Raw genomic sequence first — 27,044 nt, forward strand, 5'->3', positions numbered from 1 at the left:
GCTTTACATTCTTGGAGCTTGAACTCACAAACCTTTAGATCATGACCTGAGCCAAAATCAGTAATCAGATACTTCACTGACTGAGCCACCCAGACACCCCTTTATTGTTTCTTTTAATAGTTGATTTTCAGTTTTGATTCCTTCAGCCTAGGAGTTAATTTAATCAATGTGTTGTAAGGAAGAGATCCACATACGTTCTCTCAGGTAAAAGGGATTTAATTATAGGGAAAACATGAATTCACAGGAATACAGTGCTACGAACTAAAGCCTCCTGTGACCTCTGAAATGGATAGGAATTAGAGTATTTTTCTAATTTGTCACATAACTTCTCTTATGGCTTGGCCACTCCTTTGATGAATTGGTATACATCTGGTAGTTTTTCTTTATCCATTCCTACTTATAAAAAAAGATGTAAGCTGTTTTAATATTGTAGTTGGGGAGCACCTGGGTGGCTCAGTTGGTTAAGTGCCTGACTTTGGCTCAGATCATGATCTTTCAGTTTGTGAGGTCGAGGACCACATTGGACTTTCTGTGGTCAGTGCAGAGCCTGCTTTGGATACTCTGTCCTCCTCTCTCTCTGCCCCTCCTCTGCTCGTTCATGTTCTTTCTCTCTCACAAAAATAAATAAACATTTAAAAAAATATATTGTTGGGATAGACAGTGTTAATAATGTGATTTATCAGCTTCCCACTGTAGCTCCTTTCCCTACCGTATATAATACATCCTAGCAGATGGAGGATCTACAAAGTTTGTGTTGATCTTTACCATGGCTTCCAACCTATTAGAATTTCCCCAAATTCTGAACTACTTGCGCAGTTTCTGTCTTATGTTTAAGAGTTGAAAGAGCAGGGGCACCTGGGTGGCTCAGTCAGTTGAGTGAGTGTCCGACTCTTGATTTCAACTCGGGTCATGATCTCACAGTTTGTAAGTACAAGCCTCGTGTTGATCTCTGCTCTGGGAGTATGGAGCCTGCTTGGGATTCATTCATTCATTCATTCATTCATTCTCTCTCTCTCTCTCTCTCTCCCCCTCCCTCCCTCCCTCTCCCCCCTTTTCTCTCTGTCCCTCCCCGACCTGCTTGCTCTCTCAAAAAAAAAAAACCTAAAAAAAATAAAGTTGAAGAGCAGTCTCAGAAATCTTCTTACTACTCATTGGGTATTGCATGTGAGTATCATGTTTACTTCCTTAATGAGGTGTTTTCTAAATGTAGCACTTTTCAACTTGCCTTCACTCCTATAACTAATGTTCCAATTATATGTCCCAGCTTTAATTTTTAAAATAATTTTGTTACTTTAATTTGATAAATAAGGTTGATTTAAAGTTCCAGTCTTAATTTATATTAGCTTTTCTTTAGAAATCCAGATTGTTTATGTATGTTCTTAAAAATTAGTCATGCCAACATATTTCTAGTTCATAGAATTGCCTTAAAATCAGTTAACAAGTATTTATTGAAATTCTTTTGTGTAGAGCATATAGGAATTGTCACTGAAGTTTTAGAAGACAGACTTTGGGAGGCAGCAGGGTGGACTGGATAAAGTCCACTTGAAAAAAATTACACTAAAAATTATACTAAAGATATAGACATTAGAGGTTGGTGTAGAACAACAGCTGAAATCCGTTCTTGGTAAGATTCGTAGCAGGCCCACCTTACCTGGTGACAGCTGAAATTTGGTTGAAGACTGAGTTAAAAAAAAAAAAAAAATCCCTTTAAGAAGAAATGGGATCCAGCAAGATTTGTCAAGAAAAATACACCCATAGAACTTGACTTAGCTCCATAGAGAAGTATCTTAATAGCAAATGCTAACTAGAGGAGAGTTTTTGCTGTTGTTTGTTTTTGAATAGAAATAGATGACCAGAGGGATGAAGTGACTTTTCCAGCATCCTGACTTTTGATGCCAGGACTTGACCTACATGCAGTTACTAATTGCTGTTGTGAGGTTTTCCACAGGACACCACTGGCTCAAAGCCGTCCTTTTTCAGCAGTACTTCACCTTTGCAGTATTTTGTGATACAGAGAATGCCCTTTCCTGGTTTCCTTTGCCCTTCCCCAAACCAAGGGATTTTTTTTTTTTTTTTTTTTTTTTTTTTTTTATTTTTTTTTTTTTTCCCCCTCCCCAAACCAAGGGTTTTTTTTTTTTTTTTTTTTTTTTTTTGCTTCAGAATTTCCTGATTCCACATTCATGTGCTGCGTTCTTATCTCTTCCTTTTTGTTTATATATTTACAATAGTTAATAGAGCCAATTGCATTAGCATTCTTTGCCAGATAAAGTTACCATTGGAAAATAAATGATATGAGACCTCCCAGAAATTCAGTTTTGAGATCACAGCTTAGGGTGACTTTGTGTTCTTTTTTGTCATTTCTGTAAAACAAGTCTCCTTAAAGACTATCCGAAAATAAGGAGAGAAGCAAAGTAATGAATTCGGAGTTAGCTTTCTTTAGAAAGTATCACAGATATATCTGTATGACTGCCTTTGTTAGTGTTCTCATGATTTAATGTTGCTTACGCTACTGTAATAATATAAGCCAGCTTCAACGGAAGTATTAGGATTGGGGACTTTGGGAAAGGTGCACTGCATTGTTGCTTGGGAAGGCATTTGGCAAAGCTGTCCTGGTCCTTTTCATACGTGAAACCTTGAGTAAACTGTAACTTGACATAGGCCAAGAATGTTCTTGTTTTTCATCATTGTTGTCCATAGCATTGGGGTAAGATAGATAAAATCCTCATTTTAACATATGGAGGAAATGGAAGTGATTTGAAGTGGAATGGCCATGGTATATGTTGCTGTTAAAGGATGATTTAGGCTGCGTAGTTCAGTGTGGTAACTGTGGGCTGCTGAGGCTCTGAAGCACTTGAAAGTTGTTAGTCCAAATGGAGATGTGCTCCAAGTGTAAAATATACTGGATATTGAAGACTTAGTATTAAAAAGCATCTGAGACATTTTTAAAAAAATGGATTACTTTTAAATCACAAAAATTGATTACATGGGGAAATAATATTTTTGATAAATTGAGTTAAATAAAGCATATGAAAATTTTAACTTTTACTGTAACCGCTAAATATTTAGAATTAAATATGTGGTTCCTATTTCAGTTGGACAGTGCTAGTTGAGTATAAAAAATGGTTGCTAGGATTGCAGCTTCTAAGATTACAATGTTCTCTGATTTGTACAGTATAAAATACGGAGATATATGAAGGAGAACTATGATACAGCTTGTACATGCAGAGTACTTTGACATATTTAAATTTGTTTGCATTTTAGAAAACTAACAAGTATCATTCTTGACAACTATTTAAAAGCCATCCAGAGTTTAAACAATTGCTACTGGGCTATCCATGAGACGTAAAAGTGCAGAACTGAGGACCTACATGAATCAGTACCAGCTGTAGGTATTGCCCTGCATACTTACCAGATTGAGAAGGAATCCCAGGTAGCTGTGGAGTGTGTAGCACTGAGGAGAGGTGGGCAAATAATCCTTAGGGACAATTTGTGAGGGTCAACTCAGGTCTTACTCTTCTTTCTGACTAGATGGGGCACTTGTGTACCAGTAAATCTGACCCGCGTGTGGTTTAACCTCCCAAGTTCTGAGAATCACTAAGTAGATGGATGTAAGAGGCAGCCAGTTATTAAAAGTATCTGCTAGGTTTTGTTAATAAATAGATGGCGAGATGTGAAGCAAGAACTGCTTGTAAACTTCATCTTATATCCAAGACCAAGTTAGCAGAGTGGCATGGGGAGAATCTTGCCCTTTAAGATTTATGACCAATCCTTTCCTTGCTTTTCAGAGGTCTTTTCCTCATTGGATACTCAGCTGGGGATTTCACTTGTTTTAAAGTGTGCTAAATAAGATGTATGTGAATTTTAACTTTAATATTTAAAAATGACTTATTTTCTTACTGTTAGGGTCAGGCGTAAGGCAGGGTAAAGATAGGAGTCAGAGGCTAAAAAGTTGTAGCAGTCAAAGGCTTTATTTGGGAACTAAGGTCTAGGGCGAGGGTCTGTGACGCAGGGAGAGAGAGGGGGAGGGGGAGGGGGAGGGGAAGTCGCACCCAGGTGTGGTGGGGTGGGGTTTTTAAGCCGCAGCGGTTCCGGGTTTAGGTCCGTGTGGGCCTTTTTCGCGTCAGGTCGTGCTGTCGCTCAGTGATTGGTTGACCTCCAATTCGTTCTGGCACGCTACTGGGGGCTTTTCATTGGGTTGCGCTGGCAAGATGGCCGCCCCCTCTCCTGTGGTTCCAAGGACATCCTAACACGTGGTCTGTTCCTCAATAATTTGAGTTGGGATGAAAAATTCGTTGGATTTTGAATCACAATTTTGTCTTGATTTTGCAGATTTACTGCTTTGCCTCGGAAGTTACGCTTACAGTTTTTGCAAAAATCTAATTTTTTGTTTGGTTAATTTATGACAGTACTGTAACAAACATTACATTGTGTGTTGATAGGGCTTACTTTTGAAAAGAAAATTTTCATTGGTTATAAATTTCATAGGCGTAAAGCAAATATGCGTTTACACTTGAGCATAATCAGATAATGAGGTGGTTAGTAGAAACGATAGACCGTAGATTATCAAAATTAAGAATACAGCAAAACATGACACCATAACTTGAATATAACTTGGACAGGCAGTGGCTCTATAAATAGGATCGGTTCTAAGTGGTATGTGAAAATGCTGGTTATTGGCGTATACCAGTTGATAAAATGCTGGTAAATCAGATTTTATAGTCTGTCTTAGTTGGATGGAGTTTTTATAAGCTTGGGGATGACTCTTGGCTTATGTCCTTTTTTTTTCCTTTCCTTTTAGAATATGGTTTCTAGCTTTAGGGTTTCTGAACTACAAGTGTTACTAGGCTTTGCTGGACGGAATAAAAGTGGACGCAAGCATGACCTCCTGATGAGGGCGTTGCATTTGTTGAAGAGTGGCTGCAGCCCTGCGGTTCAGATTAAAATCCGAGAATTGTACAGACGCCGATATCCACGGACTCTTGAAGGACTTTCTGATTTATCCACAATCAAATCTTCGGTTTTCACTTTGGATGGTAGCTCATCACCTGTAGAACCTGACTTGGCCGTGGCTGGAATCCACTCGTTGCCTTCCACTTCAGTTACACCTCACTCGCCATCCTCTCCTGTTGGTTCTGTGCTGCTTCAAGATACTAAGCCCACGTTTGAGATGCAGCAGCCATCTCCCCCAATTCCTCCTGTCCATCCTGATGTGCAGTTAAAAAACTTGCCCTTTTATGATGTCCTTGATGTTCTCATCAAGCCCACGAGTTTAGGTAAGTGTTAGAGAAATCAATTCCTTGTAGATGAGAGAATAAAGCAAGAGGCTTTCAACTATTGATTAATGATTTGCTGTTACTACTATAAAATTGAGACATTAATGCCAAATAAATGCCAGATAAGAAATATCGGCAACCATGACGGAAATCTAATATAAAACTGTTCATTCATCATACCAGCATTCTTATGGCTTAGAACTCAAATTGCTTCTGTCTATATAGGAACAGATACAAATATTACTTACTGTCTGTAATTGGTATTTTGATGCTTTTACAGAGATTTAGTTTCTGTTTAACATAGTGTTTAGACTACTTTCCTAAGAAATAAACCTTTCATACTTCATTTTTTTCTAAATTGGCATGCAGAGTTTAGGTTTTTATTTAATACCCATCAACTGCTCAGAAAATTTAATGGATTTTATCATTACTAAAAATTGATACATGGGACTTTAACAAATTTTTACCAACATTGATGGCTTCTTTGTTGTAATGGTATGATTTTTTTTTTTTTTTTTACCACCTAATGACATTGTTTATAGAGTTATTGGGATTTATTGATGAAATAAATTGTTTGGGAGATGGCGTTTCATAGTTATTTGGGAGATTTTTTTTTCCCCCATCCTGGGAAAATCCCTTTTTATTTGGGTTTTTATTTCAAGTCATCTGAAAATTCTCTTAAATATATCAATGTGCTTTTTTCCTTTTGTTTAGCATTATGCTGCTGTATATCTTGATTGAGCCACAAGGAAATTTTGAGGGGTAGGGCTTGTTAATGGGGTTGGTATGGCCTGATTGATGGTAAGCCAAGGTGGCTATGCTTTTCCCAGCCCCTTTATCCTCACTTTATCTTTCTTTTTTCTTTCTTTCTTTCTTTCTTTCTTTCTTTCTTTCTTTCTCTCTCTCTCTCTCTTTCTTTCTTTCTTTTTTTCTTTTTCTTTCTTTCTATATAATTTTGAGAGAGAGTGAGCAGGAGAGGTGCAGAGAGAGAGGAGGATAGAGGAACCAAAGCAGGTTCTGTGCTGACAGCAGAGAGCCTGATGTGGGGCTCAAACTCACAAACTGGGATTATGAGCTGACCTGAAGTCAGATGCTCAACTGACTGAACCACCCAGGCGCCCCTCCCTCCCTCCTCCTCGCTTTGAATGTTTTTATTTAGCAATACTTAGCCAGACAGAGTAATGCATTTTATTCCTGCATTACATTCATTATGAAGTAAGGGTTCTGTGTTCATGTTTTATTATTTGTGCAAAGTCCTCTGAGTAGAATTATTGTATCAAAGAGTAAGAACATTTTAATTTTAAACTCTTGATAACCTGTTGGTAAATTAGTTCCCAGAAAAGCTGTGCCATTAAAAAAAATTTTTTTTAATGTTTATATATTTTTGAGAGAGAGAGAGACAGAGTATGAGCTGGGGAGGGGCAGAGAGAGAGAGAGGGAGACACAGAATCTGTAACAGGCTCCAGGCTCTGAGCTGTCAGCATAGGGCCTGATCCAGGACTCAAACTCACGAACTGCAAGATCATGACCTGAGCTGAAGTTGGCTGCTTTACCCAACTGAGCCACCCAGGCGTCCCAAAGCTGTGCCATTTTAAACTACACAAACAAAATGAGAGAATGCCTCTCATTGCCTTTCTTCCTGCCTTTATTAGGTATTATTAAAAACAGATCTTGGCAGTTTCGACAGGCAAAAGCTTGTATCTTTAGATTTTTTATTTTTAAAACATTTTAATTGTTTATTACCCATTTAACTTTCTTTTATGATTTTACGATCATCTTTAACCCTTTTTTTTAAACTGGTTCATTTAACTGGTTAAAATGTTTCCATAATTCTTTTTATTTCTCCCTCTTGTCATGGTTTTTGGTTTATACCAGTGGACAACACGGCTCATTCCCATGTTTCTTTCTCAGCAGTTGTTGCAAGTTTATTTTTTGTATGTATTTTGAGAAAGATTCAGACTGGTAATATGCCTACTAGGAGGCCCTACCTCATGGGACTCCTCAGGAGTATGGCTAAGGTGAGGGTCTTACCTTGGGAGGTAAGAGGGTCTGTGGGGTTGTAGTTAACAGTGAAAGGTACTTAAGAGACATGGTTGCATGCCTGGAAAGAAGACTGGAGAGAAGGTGAATCGTGTGTCTTCTGTGCTTATTACGTCAGTGGTGCACCAAGGGGTGAACTCTGGAGGGGCTTCGTGAGATCTTTCCTCATTTCCCTGCTTTGTTCAAAAATAGAAAATAGTTTTCTTGCTTTTCTGTATTTCAAGAGTTCTGTTTATCTTTATTTTTATGAACTTTATAAACTGATACTTGCTTTATCTACTTTAAAATTTTTCTTAATGTTTATATATTTTTGAGGTAGGGGGGAGAGGGGCAGAGAGAGGGAGACACAGATCTGAAGCAGGTTCCAGGCTCTGAGCTGTCAGCACACAGCTGGACATAGAACTGGAACTCATGAACCGCGAGATCATGACCTGAGCTGAAGTCAGACTCTTAACCGACTGAGCCACCAGGGCACCCTGATACTTGTTTTAAAATGAGGCTTAAACATTTCCGTACCCTACCTTCCCTAAAGAGAAGAAGTTTTCTTACTGTATATCATCTTGTTATGTTAGATTGATAAAGCAGTGATCTGAGAAATGCTCTTAGATTTGGAGGCAGAAAGTTAGAAAATCCACATTAGTGTATAGTCTGCCAAATGAAAGTGGCAAAAATTTAATCATTTCCAGTAATGACCTTCAATTGAAAATTTTTTGTGTCATATTGTCTAAAGCAGCGTAATGACATCCAGAAGTTTTCTTAAGTTTTATTAATTTGGTTTTATAATATTGAAAATACATTCTAAAAATAGAAATTCTGGGAAAGTCCTTTTGTTTGGAATCCTGCTATGGAGAAACCTATTTACATTTGGGAATTGAGAATTTAAAATCCTTAGGAGTCAAGCGATGTCAAATCCATATTTCAAAGCACATACTCTTGACATTTGTAAGCCAGTCTGTGTATTCTTGTTTTTATATACAGTTGATTAGATGATTTTTAGGCCATCAGCATATTGTTAGGTAGGAAATTATTGACTACACGAAAGAGAATAGAAGAACCAGGTAGAAAAAAATAGACACAAGAGGTAAAAAAAAAAATGTCCTTCTAAAACCTCTTGATATTGAAGCCAATAACCCTTTAGTATTGAGGGAATTGCTGTTATAGCATGGCACATACGTTGATGCTTAAAGAAAGAACACAGGGTCCCTTGGTGGCTCAGCTGGTTAAGTGTCCTACTCTTGATTTTAGCCCAGGTCATGATCTCACAGTTTGTGAGATTAAGCCCTGCGTTCGGCTCTGAGCTGACAGCACCGGAGCCTGCTTGGGTTTCTCTCTCCCTCTCTCTCCCTGTCTCTCTCAAAATAAATAAACGACCTTAAAAAAAAAAAAAAAAAAAAGAACCCTTAAAACAACCATCATATGTATATTCTATTTAATAAGATACATTGTTACATAGTTTTGCAGTTTGGAATTATTTCCTTTAAGAATGGTTAAAATAAAAATATTTTAGCATTTAAAATGAAAAACTGTGGCATCTAAAAAACATGAGTGTACACAATACTAAATGACACAGACAGCTTTTCTCCTTCTTTTGTAAGACAGCTTCTTTTAAAGATGCAATCCTTTGGGATTTTTCTATTTAAGAAATTTGTGTTCAATCTGTACAAAAAGAATATATATAAAACATTAAGCTATAAAGGACATCAGTGAAATGAACACTTGTGAAACCACAATTTCGTTTTTTTAAAAAAAAAATTTTTTTTTTTAAACGTTTATTCACTCCTGAGAGACACAGAGAGACAGAGCATGAATGGGGAAGGGGCAGAGAGAGAGGGAGACACAGAATCTGAAGCAGGCTCCGGGCTCTGAGCTGTCAGCACAGAGCCTGACATGGGGCTCGAACTTGCGAACCGCGAGATCATGACCTGAGCCGAAGTCGGACAGACACTCAACTGACTGAGCCACCCAGGCGCCCCCAACTTCGTTTTTTAAAGAGGAACATTGCCAGTATCTTCAGGCCATCTCCTTGCTTTTTCTAAGTTAAATCACTATTCTGAATTTATGTTCCTCTTCTTTGCTTGTTTTACCATATGTGTATGTGCATTTTTCTTAAAAGTAATGTTAATTGACTTTTGAAATTAGGTGATGGTATATATATTCTTTTGTGGCTAGCTCTTTTTGTTCACTCTGCCTGAAAGCATTATATGTTGATACATCTGGCTATTGGTATTTTGTGAAATACCTTCAATATATTTTGAGCCTTTCATTCCTTAAAATCTCCTCATTTTGCTCTTCAGATTACAGAAGTAATTTATGCTAGTAATTGAAAATTCAATAGAAATATAACGGAAAAGGAAAGCCCCTCATAATGTCATCTGTTACTCGGCTAGAGTTGTATCAATAGTTAACTGTTTTTCTGCATATGTTGTGTCATCTTCTTTTCTCCCTGTTCATTTAAAAAGCTTTTTCTAACTACAGAGCCACTGTGCCACATTTCTAGCGAGAGAGGACACGATTCTACTTGTATGCTCTGTGAATACCACCTCCTGGAGCTTTGTATCATGATAATCTTTCTTAATTAACACAGTTTCTTGGAAATATATTATAGATTTGTGGGTTACAGTAGATCTTTTATCTTGTAGATGTGCCATAACTTAACCAGTATTCTGTTGATACACATTTTCAATTTTTTATTATTTATTTGGAAATATTTTGGTATCTAGCATGTGTCAGTCATTATTCTTGTAGTTTTTCAACATTGCACTGTTAACATTTTGCATACGTGGTTCTGAATACTTGTGTGCCTATTTATGAAGTGTAATGTGTCTGTGAAATTGTTGGGTCAAAGAGTTAGGAGTACTTAATATTTTGATATTCAACTTTTGGAGAGAATTTCAGCAGTTGCTTCAGAAGCCTTGTGCCAGTTTATAATCCAGTAGTATATGAATGTGTTGTTTTCTCTACACCCTCATCAGCATTGGTCTTTTAATTTATTATTGGTCTTTTAATCTTTAAAAGTTGAAAAATTAATGAGAATCAGCATCTTTTCATATTCTTAAATTCCCAAGTTACTAGGAAATAGTCATTAAGCTTCTGGGTACAATTAAACAGGTTTAAAGTGGTATGCACATTAATGGAAAGCCATTAAAGTAGAGTCTCACTTCTGAAGAATTTGGATACATTCAGACACTATACACATCATTTTTATTAACCCAGTTAACACATATATAATGAGGATTTCATTTGAATATTGTCATTGTAGTCTAATCGTGGAGAAGTCAGAAGTATGAGACGAGATTAGGAAGTTTGTTATGTAGTTGGGGAGGTAATGTTAACATGAGAGTCAAGTAGCAATGAGGTGTGTGCCTGTATGGTGAAGCACTGTAAATTGTGTGTCTGGAACTCAAATGTCAGCCTAAAGAATGGGGAAGGCAGTCAAGACTTGTTGGAGTAGGAGTGAGACTTTGAAGGATGAATTTGTCTACTTTGAATTGGTGGCGTTCACAGGAGAAGAAACACCAAGAGAGGGGAGAACTGTGAGTAGTCCCAGGAGTAGAAATGAAAGTGGCACAGTTGTGAGACCTCACTGAGGAAACTGCTTTTGAGTAGAGGACGCCTTGAGGGGAGACATTGGAAAGGCAGGTTTGCTAGGGAAGAGGTGGCCATTGTTTTGGGGACCCTTCTAGCTAAGGGGGTTTAGATTGGGCTCATTCGGAAGTAGGGCGCTGCTGAGCATGTCTGAGCAGAGGAGAGGTGGTGAAGGTGATGCCAAGGGTGACTGGCTCATTTCTGCTGGGAGGCAGCAGAGGGGCAGCGTTGAGACTTTGTTGGCACATACAGGTTTTGAATAGGATGGTAGTAGTGAAAATGGAGAGGAAGCAGTCAGTGAGAACATTTTAGAAAGCAGGACTTCATGACTAATTGGATATAGAGGATGAAGAAGAGGACTGGAAAGGGAATGAATGATTTCTAGTGACTGGAAAATTGGTGACTAGTCTCCTTTTCCAAAATTCTGAATTAGGGTTGCCTGGGTGGCTCAGTAGGTTAAGTGTCCGACTTCGGCTTGGTCATGATCTCGCAGTTCATGAGTTTGGTCTCTGTGCTGACAGCTCGGAGCCTGGAGCCTACTTTGGATTCTGTGTCTCCCTCTCTCTCTGCCCCCACCCCCCCCCCTTTCAAAAATAAATAAACATTAAAAAAAATTTCTGAATTAAAGTCACTGTTCTTATAAGAAGCACGAAAGCTCAGTACTCTAACCTCCCCTCGTGATCTTTGCAGCTGTTGTCTAGGGAAAAAAGTATTTTCATATTAAATATCACTGATGATTATTAATATAGTGATGGTTTCTGTTTAGATAAAATTCTTTTAAACGACTCAGGTTTCTGAGTAAATGTCATTAAATTAGAACAGTTTGGGTGTATATATAGGAGGATTATCATTTAAAAAGTATTCACATAAAACAATGAGGAGTGATAGCTATTTGTAAACAGTTGAATATTGGAATATAAAATCACTTAGGTGTTTATCGAAAGCATTCTATGTGCCTGTTATGTCCAGTGTGTTAAGAAATAAGTTACCAAAATGAATAATTTGTGAATATAGAACAGAACTCTTTATATTTCTTCTACTATAACTTTTTATATTGTTTGTGTGTGTGTGTGTGTGTGTGTGTGTGTTTATTTGTACATGTCGAAGTTGTTCCTTCTACTTTTGATGCAGAGATACAATGGGAAAAGAAGTAAAGTAAGAGTATGCTTTGATTGGTGGTGATGTTACAGTTAATTGATGGGTGACAGGGAAGCAGATAGCTCAGGATACAGATCTTAGGTGATGCGGTGTAATAAACTGATTTATTCATTGTTACTTTATGAATTATTTTATTTACAAATAAGCTAGACTGAGCCATGATAATGCACAAAGCTGCCTATAAAACATCTTGGTTTCTCTCTTCTTTCCTGAGTGGGAAAGCCCCTGTTAACCTAGGCACTCACTGCTAGGAAGTGTTCTTGACCAAATATAAACCAGTTTATCAAAAGGTGTCCATGTAACTTTCTGCGCTGGGGGAACTTGGGAGGTTTCCTGTTTCACTAAGAATATTTCACATTGTTAGGCATGTTACAATATTTTCTACCTGAATATCTTACCAGGAAAAGTCATAGTTATTGAATAGTTGGCAAAATGCATCTGTTGGACTGTATTTCTTTTTTCTCTTGAAATTTTGCTATCTCTTTCAAAACAGCCACTTTTGGGGCACCTAGATGGCTCAGTCGGTTGAGCCAAAGTCCAGCTTTGGCTCACGTCATGATCTCGTAGTTCGTGGGTTCAAGCCCTGCATCAGGCTCTCTGCTGACAGCTCAGAGCCTGGAACCTGCTTTGGATTCTGTGTCTCCCTCTCTCTTTGCCCTCCCTCACTGTCTGTCTCTGTCTCTGTCTCTCAAAAATAAAATATACATCAAAAAAATAAAAACAGGCTTTTTATTAGTAAAAAGCTTTTAATTAGTAAGATTTTAATTAGTAAGACTTCTGGAACTGAAGATATCATCACATGTTTTCAGAATGCTTTCACATTCATTATTGATTTGATCCACAAAATAGCCATTAAGAGGCAGCTGAGCAAAATGTTATTCCCATTTTAATTGAGGAGTAAAGAAGGACTTGGAAGATCTTATGTGAATTTCCTATATCACTTGGATAGTAACCAGTAGGGCTGGATGAGGATACGGGAATATTCTGGTCCACTAATGCTTCAAAAGGTGGAAGGAACCAATATCCATAAAGGTAGAGTAGTAGAGTAGTCATAAGTATTATGTCATATCAGCAGGCCTCGTCAGTTAGTAATTGTAAATGAAGCTGGACACAATGATAGAACTTGGAATTTACAAGATTAATGCTAAAATTACTTTATGAAATTGTGGCATAGTTTTACTTATTGCTGTATAAAACATTGTTTCAAAGTACAGTGATGTAAAACAACCATCTTATTATGTTCATGGATTTTATGTGTTAGGAATTGGAAGGACAGTGTGTGGATAGCTTGTCTCTACCCCAAGATGTCTGGGGTCTTAACTGAGAAGACTTTAGGGCTGGGGGTGACTTGATGGCTGGAAGCTGGGATTACATCTTCACTCATGTGTGGTGGCTATGCTACCTGTTTGGTTGGACTCAGCTTGGCTCTTGGCTGAAGTACTTGCATAAGGCTTCTTCCTGTGGTCTCTTTTGTGCCTCCTTAGAGCATGAGAGCTGGGTCTCAGGAGCAAGGAAGAAGTGCATGGTGTTTTTATGATCTAGCCTTGAAAATTATATACCATCACTTATGCCACACACTATCGATTAAAGCAGTCACAAAGGGCCATTCAAGTTCAAAGGGAGGGTAATAGAGACCCCACCACTTCACTGGAAGAATGTCAAGGTTATAAGAAGGGTGTGATGGAAGATATTGTTGTAGCTGTCTTTGAAAAACAGAACATACCTTATGGAGGTTTGTTTAAAAAAGAAAGGGTTTGAGTAAAGTCATACCTGATTCATGTCCCGGAGTCATGGTATTTTTCATTTTTCATTTGCTGCTGTTAACATAAAAGTGTTCATGGGATCGGTGTAGATTTGGTTTTCTGATCCCAAGTTGGAGACACTACTGGGTAGAAAATGTACTGTAAAACCTGCAACTTTCTGCTTGATATCCTGCCATTTTTTTTTTCCTGATTTGTATTAAAATGACAGTTCAGCTAGTAGATTTACCTTATGGCAAGTTTTGTGTGCTTTTGGCTGCTATTCTGTCATAAAATTGTCTTGTCAGTGTTAATACAAATTGGATTTTATTAGCATATGCACTGTTTTTTTTTTTGTTGTAAGTTCCTGAAGTTCAGTAATGGTACACAATGATGAAACATCTTTTTTTTTTTCCCCATAGAAACAGGGTAGTTATTTGGTATTATATTTTAAAGGACAGAAAATTGGGCATCAAATGAATTGGCAAAAACTATGTCAGAAAAAAGGCTCTGCAAAAACATGTTAAGATATAAACTGCTAACATTAAACTGCAGGTTCTGTAAATTGTACATGTTGGCATATGCTGATTATGGAAGCATTCCAGTTTCAATGTAAGTTTCATGGTATGTGGGTACTTTTCTGGGTAGGTGGACTCCAGTCACCCAGTCAAGGCCTCAAATACTGGCATTTGCACTGGGTGAATTGACCAAAGGTCTTGCACCTAGTTTTGCAGTTGTAGATATCTGACATTTTTAGTGCACAAAGAGTGGATCTGTCCCTGGGGAGACAGACCTAGGTTAATCAAGTTTATCAGAATGAAATAAGAATCACAGCCGTTGGGCAGAAATAACTTTATCCTTTTTGCCATTGTCACATCTTCTGCGTATGTTAAAAATCCTGCCTTTCAGTGCCATTCCTTTTGCTTTAAAGTGTTATCTTTTTAAGGAAATCATAAAAAACGATGTATTCTTTTACCTTTACCACTTATTTACTGTTTGTATTGGTTTTCATTCCTGAAAATTTGGTTTTGAATTTGGTATCATTTCTTTTTATCCTGGCAGTTTCCTTTACATTTCTTGTAGTACTTGCTTTCAGCAAATTCTCTTGGCCTTTGTTTATCTTCAAGTCATTATTTCACCCTGTTTTTGAAGGGTATTGAATTTTCAGTGACAGTTTTTCCTTTCACCACTTTAAAGATGACTTCTGGCTTGTGTTGCTTCTGGTGAGAAGTCAGCCTTTATTTGTATTGTTTTCCCCTCGTATGTAATGTTTCTTTTTTTTCCTGACTGCTCTCAAGATTTTGTAGTCATCATTGGTTTTCAGTAGTTTGATTTTGATGTGACTAGGTAGCTTTCTTTGTATTTATTTTGCTTGAGGTTCGATCCTGTAAGGGCTTCCCCCCAATCAGGTAATATTTTTTCATTATTTCTGCAACTTTTTTTTTTTTTATTAACTGTTTGAAAATGCAGAGTGTGCATCTCTAATCTCAAAGTAAATGTTACTGAATTTGACAGTTAAGAGCTCATTGATGCCTTTAACTGTGGATAGAGAGTGGGAAATGGAATTTGCACAAGAAAGAGTTGAGAAGTGAATAGGAATTGAAGAGATGGACAGACATACTATTGTAGCTGCCTTTGTGTTTTTTGCCCCATACTTAGAGTTTTGTTTGACTTTTAGGCTTTCATCATAAATAGCATTCCTTTCTCTCCCCTCCTTTTTTAAAATGTTCTGGGAAAATATGAGCCACTTTATGACATGATTTCTAGGAGCATAATTGTTACACTAAACTATGCTTAAATAAAAATGTTTTACTCAAGTTAATGTTTTTCTTGATTTGGTGTGTCTTGTGGAAGGAAGTTTTCTGACACTGGGTGTTCAACTGGCACCTTGTTTATTCATATTCGTGTATCAGGAAAACTGGCCACTCACACACACGAGAGCCGTTTTACCTTTCTCGTGTGTTGTTGCAGTACTTGTTGGGAAGCAGCCGGTCTCTGTTAGCTTTTGCTTTGTTTTGTTTTAAAGTTCTTTGTGAAGGAAATACATTTCAGTTTTAATAATATAGTTAAGGATGACTTCATTAGGTAATTTTTTAAACTAGATCATCTGTATGCAGATAATTATTATATATCTTAATTTTTTCAACTTAGAAGCTAAAGTTTAAAATTTTATCTTCTATGAGTATTCTATGTAATGGAATATAAAGGCTCGAAAACAAAACAAAACAAAACAAAAGACCAAAAGACACCTAAATCTGGGATAGAGATCTGGGGGGAGTTTGTGACTTCTTCAAGTTTTCATTTGAGTCAGTAGAATGAAATGTAATTTTGAAGAGTTGTGTTGTATTTTGACCTTATTATAATTAGTCTGTTAGAGTAATGACTAAATGCTTAAAATTGAGCCTGCTTTAGAGTGACTTTACTTGCATGATTCCAAGATGATTGCAACTTAGTACTTATTTTGGAGTTATTTTAACCATAAAAATTCCAGAATTTGGCAGACTTTATCAGAAGTGCATTGTTATTGCAGATGGTTACATCCTTGTACTTGTTTCGTTTTGGATATTGGAATGTTATCTTTTTTTTTCCTCCCCAGTTCAAAGCAGTATTCAACGATTTCAAGAGAAGTTTTTTATTTTTGCTCTGACACCTCAGCAAGTTAGAGAGATATGCATATCCAGGTAAGAAGAATGTTTGGAATATATGATGTTTCTTCATGAATGTTGTTACATTAGTCCACTAGGGCTGCCATTTACAAAGCACAACAGTGGGCGGCTTAAACAATTGAAATTTATTTTCTCAAAATTCAGAAGGCTTGAAGTCCAAGATTAAGGCTTAAGTCAAGAGTTGGTTTCTCCTGAGGCCTCTCTCCTTGGTTTATGAGGATGCCTTCTTGCTGTATGTACCCACTTGACCTTTCTTCTCTGTGTCTGTGCATCTCTGGTCTTATAAGGACACCAGTTGTATTGGATTAGGGCCCCACCCTTATGACCTTATTTAACTGGAATTACCTTTCTAAAGTTCCCATCTTCACAAATAGATTGGGGGTCGGGGGGTGGTCAGGTCTTCAATGTGAATTTGGTGGGGGAGGGAGGGGACACAGTTCAGTCCACAACAGTTGAACTGTTGTTCCTTAAGTAAGCATAGTATGCATTGACTAATGTTAGCCAAATATTTAATAAATACTCTGTATTAGAAAACAGTTTTAACCTTTGACTAAAACCTCATCCTACTTTTTGAATTCCTTTTTGGCAATAACTTTTTTAATGAAAATTTTATTCCAAATATAGCAACATAAAAAAGAATTTGTGACAACAGCCCAAAGTAGGATGTCTATAAACCTTATCATCCAAACTGAGGCACTTTTAAGAGTTAAAGTAGACATCATGTTCTTTTCCCAGAAAAATGAGTACACTGGAATTGTTCTGGGGTGCCTGGGTGGCTCAGTCGGTTAAGCATCTGACTCTTAATTTTGGCCCAGGTCATGATCTCACAGTTCATGAGTTTGAGCCCTGTGTTGGGCTCTGTGCTGACAGTGTGGAGCCTGCTTGGTATCCTCTCTCTCTCCCTTTGCTCCTATCCTACTCCTGCTTGTTTTCTCAAAAAATAAATAAACTTAAAAAAAACCCAAGAAACTGGAACTGTTTTGAGCTAGGCGGTTACCTGGGCCATAAAAGTAGCAGAAATCTGAAAACAGTTATGAAAAATACTTAGCTTTGCCATTTAGAAAAATTGGAGAACCTTAAACACATTTATGAAGAACAAATAAACTAAGATGTAAGAGGAAAGAAAAGGAAGTATGTAGTGTATACTTTTCCAATTAAAAATATAGTCATCTTAGGTGTCAATAACATGACTCTTTGAACTTGTGTTCTTAAAGATAACAGTATTAGAAAGCAGAGGCTCTAGGAGGTTAAATGATTTTCTGGGATTGTAAGGTTAAAAGTAGAACAAAGAATTGAGCAAATTAGAGGTTTTTTGCCTCCTTCCAGCTGTTCATTAGAAAGCTCATCTTCTCTGAGATGTTACTAATTTACAAAAATAAGGTCTGTAGTTAGATTTTGGAAATTCTGTATTTAGCCCAATTACATAAGTTCTTTACAGTTGGACTTTTTGGTCTTTACTATCTTCATGTGAATTGTCAATCTCCCAAGATGGTGAATCCAAACTTAGGGGCCTCATGTCTCTTTTAAGCACACTAACTTCTTGAGGATGCTGTTTTTCTGTAGAAAAGTCTGGGAGAAAGTTTTAGATTCTTTCATTAGTCATATCACCCTTATCAATATATATAGGGAAAGAGTGCTGTTGTCAGAATCTCAAAATGACTGTTATGTTCTGACCCTGTAAAGTTTGAGCTCTCAAAGAGTATTGCGTTAGATAGATTGCCTCTTCCACGAAGGGGGAAAGTGTTAATAACTAAGTTAAAAAAAAAAAAAAAAAAAAAAAAGACAATGTAAGGATTAGTCCAAATGATCCAACATCCAAATAATAGTTGCGGAAAACATGGAGAAAATCATCAAAGAAATAAAATGGTTCCTTCTCACCAAGGGCAAGACATTGCAGTGAGTTTTTGTACATTAGAAGTGCTTTAAATCTTGGGGATTTAAGCCAACTAACAAATAAATAGACTAAATTAAAACTTTAAAAAAATTATGTTTATATTATTAAAATTATATTTTTAAGTGTTTTTTAAAATTTATTTTGAGAGAGAGCATGCATGAGTGTGGGGGAGGGGCAGAGAGCGAGGGAGAGAGAGAATTCCAAGCAGGCTCCACACTGTCAGCACAGAGCCTGCTGCAGAGCTTGAATTCCCAAACTGTGAGATCATGACCTGAGCTGAAATCAAGAGTCAGCCATTTAACCTACTGAGCCACCTAGGTGCCCCTAAAATTATATTTTATACCTAAAACCGTATCATTAAGTTTTGTTTGTTATTCATTGATGATCCTTTGCTTGATATCAACGTTTACTGTTTATTAGGTACAAAGCATATATTATAAAACATGACCCTTTTCTACAAGTTGGCTTGTGTGAACCAGCTCATATATATAAAATGATCTTGGCATTAGAAGGTGTCATGAAAAGATCCAATTTCAGTAATTACAAATAACTACTGATATATAGGAGGGATGAGGTTACTATTAACCTTGGTGGTCTTGGAAAGCTTCAACCGAGTGTTGGGTGGGTCTTCAAAGGAAGGAAATTCTTTAGAGTAAGTAGATTTATTTATTTTTTAATGTTTATTTTTTGTGAGAGAAACAGCGAGAATGCTTGAAAGAGCATGGGGGAGGGGCAAAGAGAGGGAGAGGGAGAGCGAGTCCCAAGCAGGCTCCAAGCCCAGCACAGAGCCTAATGTGGCACTTGATCCCTGGACCCTGGGATCATGATCTGAGACAAAATCCACAGTCGGGCACTCAACCAAATGAGCCACCCAAGTGCCCCTTGAGTAAGTAGATTTCTTTTTTCGTTTATTTATTTTGAGAGAGAGAATGCCAGCGGGAGAGAGGCAGAGAGAGAGAGAGAGAGAGAGAGAAGGCTCTGTGCTGTCAGCACAGAACCTGATGCGGCGCTTGAACTCACATACTGTGAGATCATGACTTGAGCCAAAGTCAAGAGTCCAATGCTTAATTGACCAAGCCACCCAGGTGCCCCTAGAGTAAGTAGATTTAAAGATACAGATTTCAAGATACATTTTTAAGTGAACAAAAACAAGGCATCAAAATGTGAATAATATACAACCAATTGCCCTAAAAAGGTGTGTGTGTGTAATTTGCTTAAGTGCCTAAAATATGTCAGGACAAGTATGATCAGCTGCCTCTGGACAGGGGAATTGGATGGCCAGGGCCAGAGCTGGGATAGTCTTTTTCAGTTAATATTCATTCTGTATCTTTTTGAACTTTGAACTATGTGAATTTATTAAGTAGTCAAAAAATGAATGACTAAAATTTAAATAATCTCAATTAAAAACTTTGATAATGTTCTGGAGATGGATACTGGTGGTGGTTGCACAACAATGTGAGTATACTTAATGTCACAGAATTATACACTTAATGGTTAATATAAATTTTATCTTATGTATGTTATGTATAAAAATTTTTAAAAAACCTGAGACTATTTATAACCCTCCTTCCAAAGGAAAAAAAAATAGATCGAACATACACATGTATAGACAACATCCAATGTTTACTGAGTTGTGTAATTAAATAATACAGTATCTCCTTCTTCCTGATAAATGGAAGTGAAAGTTTGGTACCCATTAAACAGCCTCAGTGATTATCAACATTTTGGCAGTCTATATGTGGACACCCCCACCCCCCGTTTTTCCTGAAAGATTTTAAAGCAGATCACAAGTATTATATAATTTCAGCTAGAAATACCTCAAGACACATTTCAAATCAGTTCTTAATCTAATCACAGTAAAATTAATAATCCTTTAATATAAAACAATGGCTAGCTCCTATTCAGATTTTCTCGGTTGTTTTAGAACTTAAACACAGCCATGTAATTACTTTTGACTTCTTTATCTCCGAAGACTTTTAAGAACTTTATACTTTGAAGTAGTTATGGATTCATAGAAAAGTTATGAGAATATACTCTTTACCCGGCTTTTCTTAATAGTAACATCTTGCATAACCATAAGAACAGTTATCAAAAGCAAGAAATTAATGTTGGTATAATACTGTTAACTATAAATTTTATTCAGATTTCACCAGTTTTTCTGCTAATGAACTTCTTTTGCTAGATCCAGTCTAAGATACCAAATTACATTTAATTGTTAGGTCATTTTAGTTTCTTTTGGCATTTGACAGTTTCTTAGTTTTTCCCTATTTTTCATAACTTTTGATACTTTTGAAGTGCACTGGCCAGGTATTTTGTAGAATATTTTTCAGTTTTGGGTTTGTCTGATATTTTGTCATGAGACTATGCATTTTTTGGCAAGAATACCTCAGGTTATATGCCCTTCTTAATGTATCATATCGGGCTACATAATATTGCTACATCTTATTTTTGGTGTGTTAATTAACCTCGATCACTTGGGTAATACTAGATTTTGGCACTAAATCTAAGTTGGAAAAACTAAGTTGCTGGTTTTTCCTTTGTTAGTAATAAATCTTAAGGGAGATACTTTGAGACCAGGCACCTGTTCTGTTTCTCGTCAGATTTTTGTCCACCAATTCAGCATTCTCTGATGGACCTTTCCTTCAGCAGTTACTTTGTCCTAAACGTTCTGTGTTCGATGGTGTCGTTTTCTGTTGTCCTTACTCTTTTTCACATTAGAGTCATTCTTTTGTAAGGAAGAGTTATCCCTTCTCTCCCATTTATTCAGTTATTTACTTGTATCCGTGTAGGCTCTTGAGTATTCTGGATTATAATGCAGGACTATGGTAATTTATATTGTTCAAACTGCCTTACCTTTGGCCATTGGCTGTTCTTTCCGGTTGGCTCTTGTGCTCTTTGGTATGTCTCCATCTGTTTCTGAGCACTATTACTTTTGGGCACCACAGGATGCTTCAGGTTCATTTTGTCATTTCTCTGCCCAAGTTCTGGAATTGATCACTTCTCCAAGGAACTCTGTTTCCTCTCTTACAATGCTTCTTACTATCCTCTTTGAAAATAGTAGTTCATTGATTCTGTAGCATATGACACATTCTGGATTTGGATCCAGATGCACTTCTTGTGGTGTCATTTAACTTCTATGCCTGTGGTTCAAAATACTTTGCTGCATAGTAGAATCACCTGGGGGGCTTTTAAGGCTCTAAATACCCATGTTTCATTCACGCCAGTTCAATTAGAGAATCTCTGAAGATGGAACCCAGTTTTTCAAGTTCCCCAGGTGTTTCCAGTGTTTCACAAATTTGAGAATCACTGTTGTGCATCCAGCTTCCCCCCTTGCCTGTAATGGTAGTAAGGTCTAAATGAGGCTCTAATACATTCAGGTTTGGGTTGGTTCTTTTTATATTATGTTTGGTGAAGATTGATCAGTGAGTTCAGCTCTCTTCTTGGTTTTCACACTACCCCTTCCACTTGCCTCTCTAATCAGACCGGCTCACTTCCTCACACTGACTTCTCTTACATGTTCCCGGGAATCAGTCTGTGATTCTCTTCTCACTACTCCTTGATAGTATCCGTGAATGTGCTTTGTTGTTTTTATGTTGGTGGTTGCAAAATCTCTGCTTTGCCCTGGAGTCCTTACTCAACTGCCCTGTTTTGATGACTCACAGGCACATCGAACACAGCACATCCAGAATTGAACTTGCCTTCCTCCCAAACCTGCTTATTTGTCTTTTGTTCTTTCACTCATTCATTTAGTCTCACGGCAGATATTTATTTACTATCTATGATGATCCAGGCACCAGGGGTGCAATGTTGAAAAAATAAACTGGCTTCAAGGAGATTTTTGCTTGGTATATTTTCTCCTGTTGCCCATTTCATCAGTGCCATAGGATCTGCCCGGACAGAGCCCTCGTTGTACTATCCCACACTGCCTCCACCACATCTCATCAGTTTGCTGCTCTCCACTGATCCTTCTTTTATGTCTCTTTTGTGATTTAAAATTCAATGCAACTCTCCCCTTGAGGGAGCTAGCATGGTCTTTAGAGTCATACCAGTTGGAATCTGAATTCTGGCTCAGCCACTTAGGTCTGGATGCCCCTAGGTGGGTAAGTTATTAAAGCCTGTTGAATCTTACTTGTACAGTGTGTAAAATTGGAAAGATAATCACCACCTCACTCTGTGGTTGGGGGGATTGAATGCCAGAACTTGCTTTACCTTTTAACCTGCTGAGTAGCAGCAACGTGAAGCCAGTGGCACCATTCCAAAACCTGGGTCCAGCCTAGATGGTCCCCTTCCCTTATCCTACCTTCTTGTAGCCAGTCATTGAGTCCTGTCAGTTTTTATGCCTAAATATCACTCAGTGATGTTTCTGTTGAAATAGTTTTCATCTTGGCCTATATAGTTGCAGTGGTCCCCTGACTCTCCCAGCTGACCCTGTGATCTTTCTAAAGCCCACTCCGTTTTCTCTCTCTTGTGCTTAAAAACCCTGGAGTGATACTTTGTGAAGTCCACACTCTGTTGCCTGGCAGTTGTCTCCAACTTCTTGTACTGCTCATCTTCTGTATCCTCACATCTCTCTGGCAGCTTATACTCCCTACTGGGCTGTCACAGCTCTGTCCCTTTGCATATCCTCTTCCTCCCTGTCCTAGGGCATATCTTAGGGCCAGTTTAAAGCTTAGCTCTTCTGTGATGCCTTTCTGGATTTCCCCCAACACACACTTTGTCTCTCATTGCACTTGGTACTTAGTTTCTATTGAAGCCTCCTTGCGTTTATTTGAGTACTTGAATTTACAAACTTGATGAAAGTAACATCTTACTCATTTTCATATTCTTAAAGCCTGTCGCAGTGCCTGGCATATAGTAATTCCTGCTTCATATCTGATGGATAGGATGGACATGTGAAAGTTCCTAGACCAGTGACTGGTAGAAACTGAATGTCAGAAGATGCTTCCTCATTACTCATCATGTTTGTGAAGATATATAGCCCATTGCATTTCCCAGTTGATGTTAATTTCCCTTCCTGGAATAAAGTATAAATCCTTAAACAAGCTATTTAAAACCCTTTATATCATTCTCCCATTTATCCTTCTAGTTCTGTTTTTTGCCGTTTCTCTTTTTCCAAATGTTTCCCACCACAACAAGATTTTGTAACGTATCTCCCTCCAGTTGGTCTTCACCGGATCCCCGCTTTTTTTTTTTTTTTTGTTTTTGTTTTTGTTTTTGTTTTTTTGCTGAGAATCACTGCAGTGATGACCACTGTTACTGATGGAAGTGTGTCTAAATAGAAGTAGGTAGAACCACTGCTGTGCAAATCCGATTTTCTAGTTTATCGAACTAATGGTGATAACTGCCTTGAACTTTAAAAAAAATTTTTATTTTTAGGGGCGCCTGGGTGGCTCAGTTGGTTAAGCGTCCAACTTTGGCTTAGGTCACGATCTCATGGTTTGTGAGTTTGAGCCCTGCATTGAACTCTGTGCTGACAGCTCAGAGCCTGGAACCACCTTTGGATTCTGTGTCTCCCCCCTCTCTCTGCCCCTCCCCTGCTCGTGTTCTCTCTCAAAAATAAATATACATTAAAAATAAATAAAAATTTTATAACGTTTATTTTGAGAGAGAGAGAGCATGTGCAGAGGAGGGGCAGAGAGAGAGGGGAGAGAGAATCCCAAGCAGGCTCCCATCAGTGCAGAGCCTGACATGGTGCACGAACTCACAAAACTGTGAGATCATGACATGAGCCAAAAATCAAGAGTCAGCCACTTAACCGACTGAGCCACCCAGGCGCCCCTGCCTTGAACTTTAAAAAAATTTTTTTTAATGTTTATTTATTTTTGAGAGGGTGAGAGAGCTGGCAAGCTGGGGAGGGGCAGAGAGAAAGGGAGACACAGAATCTGAAGCAGGCTCCAGGCTCCGAGCTGTCTGCACAGAGCCCAATGTGGGGCTGGGGCCTCAAACTCACAAACCGTGAGATCATGACCTGAACTGAAGTCGGACGCTTAACCGACTGAGCCACTCAGGCGCCCCCCAATTTTTTAAATGTTTATTTTAGAGAGAGAGAGAGAGCAAGCAAGGAAGGGTCAGAGAGAGAAGGAGACACAGAATCCAGAGTAGGCTCCAGGCTCTAAGCTGTCAGCACAGAGCCTGACATGGGGCTCGAAATCACAGACTGCAAAATCATGGCCTGAGCCGAAGTCAGACGGTTAACCGACTGACCCACCCAGGTGCCCCCCTCCCTTGAACTTTTAAGACAGAGTTAAACTTCCATCTTTTCTGTAGCACTTGTTTTTCAGAATTTACTGTAACCTTTAACACATTTTAGTCGTATGTATCTGTTACCTACTAGCTGTTACCTACTAGCATGACACCTTTGAGAGCAAATATGGAGTCTTCATTTGTGGTAGAACCAGCACCCAGACTGTGAAATGTTTCCCGATTTTCATGAGTGGAGTGATATGGGTTACTCACAAGAGGTCAGTGTTGTCTAGGATACTGGGAGGTTTTGAATAGACATTTGAGAAGGGTGGAGGCTATTGGCAAGGGAACGTGCAAGCAGAGTTAATAATGGTAGCAGCTGGCTGCTCACACTTGTTGGGCACTTTGCATGTGCTATTAACACATTTAATCATCACAACTCCTCCATGAGGGAGGTGCAACAATTTTCCATCTTGAACAGATGGAGAAACAGAGGCACACACAGGTTCAGTAATTTGCCGGACTATAGAACTCAAGCTGGTCACTGTTGTGCTTTACTGCCTTCGAGGGAACAAAGTGGAGCAGAAGACTGACCCAGTTAAAGCAAGGTGAGGGCTAAATGCCCTCTCAAGAAGGAACTCATTTCTAATATGCTTCTCTCTGACAGGGTCCCAAGATTTACTTCTTACAGTATAACGTGCTTTCGCGTCCCTTGGGAATCATGGGAAAGCACAGATTCTAATTCTGTAGGTCTGTAGTGGGGCCTGGGATTCTGCATTTCTGACAAGCTCCCAAACAGTCACAGTACTGCTGCATTGTAGGCTCCAGTTGGGGTGGCGAGGCTTTGGAAGGTTCAGTGCCAGAAATATTTTATTTGGCACTCCCTTAGGTTCTCATCTAGAAATTCTAAGACGTTCTCTGTCCTTAATTGGACATTTGATTATAAAGTTGCTATGGTACAGAGATGCCAAGGCTCTAGGCATTTGTTCTTCGTTTTGCTTCTATATAAGAATCACCTGCTGTAAAAACTAATGCTCAGTCTCGGGGAGCCTGGGTGGCTCAGTCGGTTGAGCGTCCGACTTCGGCACAGGTCATGATCTCACGATTCATGGGTTTGAGCCCCGTGTCGGGCTCTGTGCAGACAGCTCGGAGCCTGGAGCCTGCTTCGGATTCTGTGTCTCCGTCTCTCTCTCTGCCCCTCCCCAGCTTGGACTCTGTCCCTCTCTGTCTCAAAAATAAACAAACATTTAAAAAAAAAAACAACAAACTAATGCTCAGTCTGTATTGCAGACGATAGACTATCTGGTGAATGGGTCTATATAGTTAAAAAACAAACAAACAATCACATGATTAAAATGGTCAGCCAGGGTTAAGAACCATTATAAACAAACAGCTAAATTTATTAAACTCTTTTAGAACTGAGGGTGCTCCTTCTCATGTTAACCAAATCTGTTGCCTGTTGCAATAAACACTGCATCATGAGAAGTTCCTGTGAATTGAAAATACCCTAAAATTGCTGTAAGGACATGACCAAATGTTAAGTGAATGACGGTTGTCATCACAACAGTGTTTTGATTAAGGCTTGTGCTGTTGGTAGAGTATTGTTCATCTTAAGAGATAAGAATAAAAATACTAATAATGCTTACTTTCTGGTGAGAATGTTCTGCGAATTCTTGTTTTGCCTTCTTAACCCAGTTTCTTTCTCTTTCCAACAGGGATTTTTTGCCAGGTGGTAGGAGAGATTATACAGTCCAGGTTCAGCTGAGGTGAGTTTGAAGGTTTCTGTTAATTTTATACTTGCTAACTATGTGCATATAGTCCTGAACTTGAAAATACATAAGCATGTTTGGGTATACTCTTTAATAAGAATTTGTTTTTCTTAATGCAGACTTTGCCTGGCAGAGACAAGTTGCCCTCAAGAAGACAACTATCCCAATAGTCTATGTATAAAAGTAAATGGGAAGCTGTTTCCTTTGCCTGTAAGTTTCTTTTTTATTTACCAGGCTTGTGTGTAAGTTTAGTCTAAATACAAGGCGTAGAATCAGTGACAACTCAGCACCATTGAACAGTCTTACTCTCCAGGTTAAATACTGTTTTCCACTAGAGGGATTCATGACTCCTTGGAGCAATGGCTGATTCCAGGTCTAGGGGAGTTGGAAAAGGTGAGCCTGGAATGTCTTGTGCCAGGAAGCAGGGAAGCTGTGAATGACTCTTAGGATTGTATCAAATGGCATAATAGGACATGACTTGCATATAAAGGGCAGCATGTTGTGGTAGTTGTCTGACTGAGCTGGGCCTACTCCATGGATGAGATGGTGAAAGGCAGAGGCTGCTGAGAGCGACCGAACATGGAGATCAAGGGTTCCAGGCTTGGGCTTTGGGGAATGGATGAAGTGGTATTTGATTGACAATCCGTTGTTTAAGCAGTGAAGCTGTATATGGGTGTCAGCACTTGGGGGACACACACACACACACACACACCACACACACACACACACACACACAC

At 38.4% G+C, this 27,044-nt stretch overlaps 1 protein-coding gene across 13 annotated transcripts in view; it reads left to right on the forward strand.

Moving 5' to 3' along the window:
• Positions 1 to 27,044, forward strand: part of PIAS2 (protein inhibitor of activated STAT 2) — a 104,009-nt gene that overhangs the window by 28,013 nt on the left and 48,952 nt on the right. For 10 of the 13 annotated variants that reach the window (XM_049620128.1, XM_049620126.1, XM_049620124.1 and 7 more), the window contains 4 exons: positions 4,799 to 5,273; positions 16,392 to 16,476; positions 26,254 to 26,304; positions 26,427 to 26,517. In XM_049620128.1, the coding sequence (XP_049476085.1) occupies positions 4,802 to 5,273; positions 16,392 to 16,476; positions 26,254 to 26,304; positions 26,427 to 26,517 (699 nt within the window). In that variant the 5' untranslated portion in view covers positions 4,799 to 4,801. Of the gene's footprint in view, positions 1 to 1,134; positions 1,165 to 3,287; positions 3,386 to 4,074; positions 4,254 to 4,798; positions 5,274 to 16,391; positions 16,477 to 26,253; positions 26,305 to 26,426; positions 26,518 to 27,044 lie in introns of those variants that run through there. The other 3 variants (XM_049620129.1, XM_049620130.1, XM_049620127.1) reach the window with 3 other exon arrangements.

Source organism: Panthera uncia, assembly GCF_023721935.1.
Source record: "Panthera uncia isolate 11264 chromosome D3 unlocalized genomic scaffold, Puncia_PCG_1.0 HiC_scaffold_8, whole genome shotgun sequence".
In the NCBI taxonomy this organism is placed as follows: Eukaryota; Metazoa; Chordata; class Mammalia; order Carnivora; family Felidae; genus Panthera; species Panthera uncia.